This window comes from Vitis riparia, chromosome 16 (assembly GCF_004353265.1).
Source record: "Vitis riparia cultivar Riparia Gloire de Montpellier isolate 1030 chromosome 16, EGFV_Vit.rip_1.0, whole genome shotgun sequence".
In the NCBI taxonomy this organism is placed as follows: domain Eukaryota; kingdom Viridiplantae; phylum Streptophyta; class Magnoliopsida; order Vitales; family Vitaceae; genus Vitis; species Vitis riparia.
The window spans coordinates 22,293,496-22,301,607 of record NC_048446.1 but is presented as its reverse complement, the minus strand read 5'-3'; the positions used below and the strand labels follow the sequence as shown (position 1 = coordinate 22,301,607).

At 32.1% G+C, this 8,112-nt stretch overlaps 1 protein-coding gene across 1 annotated transcript; it reads right to left on the bottom strand.

The window, feature by feature from the left end:
* Positions 1-4,350: 4,350 nt before the first annotated feature.
* Positions 4,351-7,857, bottom strand: LOC117933610 (rust resistance kinase Lr10-like). Its single transcript, XM_034855064.1, has 3 exons — positions 7,138-7,857; positions 5,719-5,745; positions 4,351-5,607 (listed from the first exon to the last, which is right to left on the bottom strand). The coding sequence occupies exons 1-3, from the start codon at positions 7,772-7,774 to the stop codon at positions 4,499-4,501; spliced, it is 1,773 nt and encodes a 590-aa protein (XP_034710955.1). The 5' UTR covers positions 7,775-7,857; the 3' UTR covers positions 4,351-4,498.
* Positions 7,858-8,112: the final 255 nt, after the last annotated feature.

Sequence of the window (8,112 nt, the reverse complement as noted above, 5' to 3'; positions counted from 1 at the left end):
AATAAAAAATAAATAAATAGATAAATAAAATGAAAAAAAAAAAAGGAAACAAGATTAAGATGAGTCAAAAGTGTAGCATCCTAATTAGGGTGCAAAATGAAGAGCTTTGCTCTATTCGAAGCTTCCATAGCCTTTGATTTCATTAGGTGCAGACAAGGCACTATAATAATAGTAGACTGCATTGAATTTCTTCATGTCACTAAAATCTTCAACTTCATCTTATGCACGGAAGACAAAAAAAACACAAAAGAGAAGGAACACGAGCAATCATTGCTTCCAAGCTAAGCTTCGATGCACATGAAAATGGAAAGAAGAATAAGAGTGCAGAGATGAGGTATGTGAAAGTATGGTGAGGGATTGATGCTCATAATAATTAGTAAATATATACCAGGGAATCCAAACACAAACCTAACCCTAACCCTAACCAGAAAAAGAGAGATGGGAGGAAATAGAAGTGATGAAAAGAAACCCAATTTGAAATCAAAGAAAGAAAGAAAGGAATAACAGAGTGTGAAGCCCTGGAAGGAATCGAAAGAATACCTGGAAGATGTGGGCGATGAAGTGGCTAGAGCGAGTTGGTCATTGATCTAAGCCCCCTCAGTGATGAGGATGTCAGTGACGACAACAATCTAGTCGGAGAAATATACAGTGATGAGGATGGGTATTATGGCTTTGGGAGAAGAGTTCAATGGTCTTCAATGGTGGCTAAGAAGAGTGAAGGATAAAAGACATGGCTCTCAGTGGATCCAGCAGTCTAAACCGAGCAGGAGAGATAGTGCTTATATAGTGGCTCTATGGTCGCGGACAAGCCCATGTGATTCTGCCTATTGGGCCATATATTGCTATTAGAGCTTTTATAGCAGCAACCCAGCCCATGTGGTTGTGCCTATTGGGCCATATATTGCTATTAGAGCTTTTATAGCAGCAACCCAGCCCATGTGGTTGTGCCTATTGGGCCATATATTCCTATAAGAGCTTTTATAGCAGCAACCCATTCCTTCCCCAGCTATATGAGCTTTTATAGTAGCGATCCATTCCTCCCTCAACCATAATGATGCGGGAATTTATAATGTTTTTTTTTTTTTTTTTTTTGCTCAATTTACCATTTGACAACATACATGGAACTTTTTCTGACAAAGTTCCATTGATGTGCTCTACTACCCTATTTTGCTTTTTATAAAACAAGAAAATGAAAGATTTGTTTGAAAGCTATTTTTTTAAATTGAGTATTTCTCCAATCACTTAATGTTGTAGAGTTAAGTTGTCTTTTTAATAATTTTTAAGTTTAAAATAAGAAATTAACATTCATAGCCATTGGTATTGTATTTAGTTCTTTTTTCTTGAGTTAATATAAATATTATTTAAATATAAAAAAATTAATTATCAAAATTTATCTAAATTTAAACAAAATTACTACAAATACTTTTTATTTTTGTACATAGATTTCAACAACCAATATTTATCTAATTTCAGATATTTTAATCCTTACTTAATATATGGAACTACCTAGAAAAGAATGAACAAGTGGTCTACGTGATTATCCCCAACATTAAATTTCTATTTTATCTATAAATTCAATTAATATTCCAATATCAACAATGGTCAAGTCTTCATCAATCTCACGCACAAGATTTCTAATTTCACAAATAGACATAGTAATAATAGCAATTCATATAAACAAAAAGCTCTAGCCCAAATAGTTTGTGTTGACCATAAAGTTGCCTCCTCGACCAAATTGGGCTATGATGATGCTAAGCCTCAAACGTGCTGGGCTAGCCCAAATCCAAGCTAGCTAGCCCTGCCCTGCCAGCTAGCCCATGGGTCTGCTGGGCCTTTAAGGACCAAATACTGCATATTAATTCTAGAGACCCTGTCTTTAAAAACTGAAAATCTGGTCTGCAAACGGAGCCCTTTTAGGAAAGGCAGACCCTAAAAGTAAGAAAACAGGAAACAATTGGACAATTATTATTGTTTCTTTTTTTGTGGGGAGGATGGGGTTGGGAATTTCCGCCCCCCTCTTTTGCTCATTTCTACTGTTGGAATGCTTATGCTTCAGTTACAAGTCATAGTTTATTTTCTATGATGACCACTTAGTATATATGAGGAATTTTTAAGAAAAACATTATTTCATGTGCTCAATTTCTTCTAAGGTTTTTGGATAAAAACTGAAGTTAGAAACTCTTAAAACTAAAGCAATATTTAGTTATTAGAAAATTTGAGAGAACACAATGAAAATAAAATAGAGAAAAAAAATTAAAAATAAATTTAAAATTAATAAATTATATTTATATGTTATTTTAAACTCATTTTACACATTTTTCCTTTCCTACATGAAGATAAAGACATGATATTCGGGATTTAACCTTTGAATATAATTTTTGATAAATTTAGCTTAATTCTCTGCTATCCTTTTCCTGCAAACTAGTGGCATTACATGCATCCTCAAACGTAGTGCTTCATTTTTCAATTTGGTGGCCTTTATAGTCAGTTAAGCAAGACAAAAGCAAAAAAAAATTCCTTCTCCCTTTCTAGAAATACACTACCTACTTTTCCATAAAGATGAAGCTGAGTTGAGAAGGTCATGACCTCTTCCCTCATTCAGCCTATTCCACCTTGCTCATTGTAAAAGAATTAAAGTCCTTCAAATGCAAAGAAAAACCTTCAAAAGAATTGACTCACTGGATATGGAGATAAAGAATTTGCAGTAGGGTAAAGAATAAGAAGAAGAAGAAGAAAGAATGATAATTTATAGTTTTCATTACTACCTTAATAATTTTCAACTAGAAATTTTTTAAAAGAACTAAGAAAACGTTCCAAAGTTTTTTTTCATTATTATATAAATAATTTTTCATATATTATTAAAGAATAAGGGATAAACCCTCATTTTACTTTAATAGCTTAAAAAGCTAAAATTTATCAAATAATTTTTTTTAAAAATCCTACAATTCTAAATTTGTTTTAATTTAGTCTTAATTCTTTAGAATTTATATTTTAATTTTGTGTCACTTTTTTCATTGAAGAAGTGTATGTTTTGTTTGGTATATCTCCAGGTAATTATTATTTTTGTTTAAATTATTGTTATATTTATGGAAAACATAAATAAGGACATGAAAGTTGTAAGAAGAAAATGGAAGAAAAATAAAATAAGTTTAAGTAAAGATTTAATAGATGATGATGAAGAATTAATTTATCAAATAAAATTAGAAATTCTGAAATAATGGAACAAAAAAATTTAATAACAAAAATAGTTATAATGATTGCTATGATTATAATATATAATTAATTACTACAAACAAAAAAAATTAGAAAAACACAAAACAAAGAAAATAATTATCTTATTGGGCTGCCATGATCAAATTAGGTATGTATCAGGCCTAACCCAGCCTGACTAGCACATGATCCAAGCTCTGCCTATGGACCTACCATTGGGCTTGGCCCAGTAAAACAGAGTAGATTGTTCCATTAATTTGATGTTCGGGCCTAAATGTAGTTAATCTTAAACACATGGAGGAACCCTCAGACCTCTCGGCTAAGACAAGCTTGTTTGCATCAAGGTTCTCAGCCACTGGGCTTTTTGTTGTTTAGGTTAAACAATATATACCATATATTGAGAGAGTTTGAGTCTATTATTATTATTATTATTATTATTATTACATAATCTATTGAGTCCATATTTTTTTCCTTTCTCAATGATTACTACATGGTCACATATCATATGGTTCATTTCTCCCACAATCTAATATTTTTCGTGGTCTAGTACATATGGTCCATTGGTAATTTGTATTGATAAAGTTCAAGATCAGGCATTCACCTAACTCTCTAACTCCTTTATTGTTAGGATACCTGCCCTATCTTCACCATTAATATGGTGCCATAACCAAAGTGCTACTTAGCTAGCAGCAAATCCAGTGTTTCATGCAAGGAGTAAACACATTGAAATCGATTTCCATTTTATTCAATGCAAAGTTCTCCAACGAGCCATCACCATTCAGTATAATTTAGTCATTACATAACTAATTAATCTTACTTCTCAGTCCAATAAAAAACTGGTAAAGGCAAAAAAGAAAAAAAAAAAAAAAGAAAAAAGAAACCAAAGAAACTCTATATGGGTGTAGTGGATGGGACTCTTATTTTCAAGTTTCCTAGATCTAATTCTTACTATTTTGTGCAATACTTTCTATCTTGAATGTGATGGACATTAGTTACTCTTACTTGATTGAAAGGTGATCTATAGAGTTGTGTGTAGCTGAACTATAAATTGGGTTGCGAGAATATTCTTAGACATATTCGTTAAAATTTAATACACAAGAAATACATTACATGGGAGTAAGAACTTCTGGAATCTAACATCAATTGAGCCACTGGTATAATCATTTTATACAATCATTTGTTCAATTAACAGAAATATAAATAAAGATACTATGATGATGAACAACTACAATATGAATTTTTATTAAACTATACATTCATAATAAGTTGAACATATAGAGAATTATTTTTACTCTAGTTCTGAAATTATTGCTAACTCTTGTTGAAAAACTCTACCTGGCTTACTCAAGTTTGTTGGAACTGTTGAAGCAAAAGGGTTAGGAGGCATGGTTAACTTGTCTCCTTCTCCTTCCAACATTTGAATCACAATTTTCATGGAAGGACGATCCACTGGACACCATTGAATACATGAAAGTCCCACAATTGCTAATTTCTTTGCAATCTCAACATCTCCTTCTTCTTCAATTCGAATATGCAATTCTTCCCCTATATCCAAATGATTATAAATCCATTCTGGGAAATATACTTGGCTAGTACTCTCCACACTAACATCAATGTTCTTCCTTCCTCCAACCATTTCGAGTAACAACATTCCAAAACTATAAACATCTGACTTATAAGACACATTCCCAAAATTCCTAGATAACACTTCTGGAGCGATATAGCCCATTGTTCCCCTTACAATTGTCATAGAGACTGCACTTTGTTCCTTGGAGCACAATTTGGCTAAACCAAAGTCAGAAATCTTTGGATTAAAGTTGTGGTCAAGTAAAATATTATGAGGTTTGATATCAAAATGAAGGATTCTTTGATCACAACCTTGATGAAGATACTCAATTCCTTTTGCTATACCTATAGCAATTTCTTGAAGTTTCTTCCAACTAAGTGAATAGTTCTTGACAACTTTTGAAAATATGAACTTCTCCAATGACTCATTCGGTAAGTACTCATAAATTAGAGCTCGTTTAAATCTATCAGCACAAAATCCAACTAAACGAACTATATTAACATGGTGGATTGTACCCATTGTTGCGACTTCATTAATGAACTCTTCCCCATTTCCTTGAGAATTGTTAAGGATTTTTACTGCAATAAAAACTTCATCTGAAAGCTTTCCTTTGTACACGGTTCCATATCCTCCTTCCCCTAATTTATCTTTGAATTGACTCGTAATCCTTTTAATATCAGCATAGGAGTATCTTGAGGGCTTGAGAGCTTCATAGTCTTCTAGAAACTTTTTAACCTTTACTCTATTATCTCTTTCTACTTTATTTGAGCTATAGACACGATAAGGCACAACAATTACTAACATGAGAAGAAAGAAACCAAAGATTGCACCTGCATAAATAAAAAGAAGAAAACTTAAACTTTTTATTTAAATAAATAGGTAAAATAACCAAATTAAGAATTTTTATCTCTATAATAAAATATGTATAAATAGAATATTACCTGTCACAATTATTTTCTTCGATACACCTATAAAAAATTAAGAAAAAAAAGTAATTAGCTTGTTATGCTCTTGGAATTAATAAAAACATGCTAAATTACATGTTCATGTGATATGATTTTAATCTAATTAATTTTATTCTAGGCTTCAACCTTATCTTTTTGGGTCCCTTTCTTGTATTCTATGGTTCATTTTTGAGGCAGTACCAATTCTGCTACTAACTCTATCCTAACTTGTAGTGGAAATTAAAACATACCCTTCTAATCCTTATTATGTATCATAGTTTTATGTTTCATAATACTGTATTGTCTTCATGACTCCCTAAACACAAATTCATCCAATTTTATGACAAAAATAAAAATAAAAATAAAAATGAAACTCTATGTAAAAGGAATGTGAAGAAATCTCTATCCTTATTCTATACCATTATATACAGTGATCCAATTGGTAGGTACGATGACACTTGGCGATTCGATTGACCATTAACATTGAACTTCTCATGTTAGGTATAAGGGAAAAGTCATCTATGTGGATAACCATTAAAACTAGAAAAATGATGTTTATGGAGTTTTTTACATAATTGTAATTACTGAGAGTTGAAATAAAGATGAATTACTTGGAAAATTAAGGGTTAGTATGGTCCACTTGGATATGAAAAAAAAAATTAAGAAAATCAACAATATTCAACAATCTTAGTAATTTTTTGTTATTAAATATTTCGTTATCCAAAAGGAATACTTGAATATCAATTGTATTACTTTGTATTTTTAGGTTCACATCCTTGGAAAAATAAGCAGAAAATAAAGAAAAATATTAATTGTAAGTAGCTAGGAAAGAATGCATTATAAAAGGACTTTAACATTTTTCTTTTATTTCTTTAATTTTTCAAAAAATTAAATCCAAAATAAACATTTAACTCTCTGTTCAATTATTTCCCTTAATTTTATCAACCCCAGAAAATTTGAAGAAAGAAAAGAAAAGGGGCCTTAGTTTCAATCTGTTAGTTTACCTCAATGTTTTGAGGTGAAATGCAAGAAAAAGAATATATTACTTTACCCAAAAATTCATCTAACAAGAGTTTTAAAATGTAAAAAATTATTTTCACTAATTATTTCAAATTATTTTTTCAGATTTAGAGATTATTTTATCCCTTGTAATCAAATTATTCTCTCTCTCTCTCTCTCTCTTTTTCAGATTTTCAAAATCCCAATAAAACGTGATTTTCAGATCAAATTATTGATCTCTTTTTTTTTCAGATTTAGAGATCAATCAGCAGAATTTATCAGCTCATATCCTTTACAATGGTTTTTTTAATTCCAAAATGGAGCATTTGTATATTAAATCATAGTAGAGGATATGAGGTGAGCGTGAAAGATGAAAAGAAGATGAATGGGGAATTAAGATGCATAGAGTACCTTTACCTTTAATACATTCAGTTTCTGTGCTATCACTCTTCTTCAATCTGCATATTTTTGAATGTGACCACTTTAAAGAAAACGCACGTCCATCGAATATATAATCCCAATCATCAATTGGAACTGAAGCGCTGTAAAGCCTGCGGCAAGAGGATAGATCCGTATCTTGGACAGATCTGGAGGAAGAAACAGGATAAACTGGGTTACCAGGGTTAGAAAGGCAAGGGATGGACTGATCAAAACCATATGATTCTGTTTTGTATGAGGAACAATTGAACAAGGTGACGTCCTCCTCAAAATTGAAGTGGAAGGGGGAGGCAGCTAAATTGAGGTTTCGAAGCTTTCTCGCAAGGCAATTATCCGGGTCCTGGACAATGATTTCCCGGGATTTGTAAACTATTTTCTTCACCAAGAGCTTTACCGAAACTGGCAGCTCTAGCATGGTCTGATTATTCTCAGTGCAAGATAACTCAAATCCTGGGTATCCACAGTGGCGTGGCTGGTCTTTTAGACGGAAAGGGAACTGGATGAGTGGACCCTGGTCGCCACAACCATTCGATGTCATGCACTCATCTCGGCCCCCTCTCATCTCCACAAACAAGGTCAGAAACAAGAACAAAAACAAACAGAGATATCGATCCATTTTTATGGAAGGAATTTGTGATTTTTGCCAAGGACAGAAGTCTCTGGGATAGGAAAGAAAGTGGAAAGGGAGATACAAATATCGAGAGGAGATTAGCCTGAAAATTTATAGAGAAGAATTGTAGGAAGGAGGATTACTGCGGTTGTACATTTTATTCAGTCACTTTTACTAATAGATTTTCACTCACCAGGATGTGAAGTTATCCGCGTGCATAAAAATCAAAGTCGTCAAATGGGGATCGCAAGTTGGTTTAGCCTGTTTGAGAAATTCAAATTAAAAATGAAAGAATTCCAGCTTAGTATATCTCTCTCAAATGTCATGATGTTCAACACGAACAT

Bases quoted from the DNA above. Each gene is read 5' to 3' on its own strand.
- LOC117933610 (XM_034855064.1), bottom strand. From the start codon at position 7,774: ATGGATCGATATCTCTGTTTGTTTTTGTTCTTGTTTCTGACCTTGTTT. The intron at 5,746-7,137 runs GTAAAGGTACTC...AATTTTTTATAG, and splicing joins AGAAACTGAATGTATTAAAG to GTGTATCGAAGAAAATAATT. The intron at 5,608-5,718 runs GTAATATTCTAT...TTATTTATGCAG, and splicing joins GAAGAAAATAATTGTGACAG to GTGCAATCTTTGGTTTCTTT.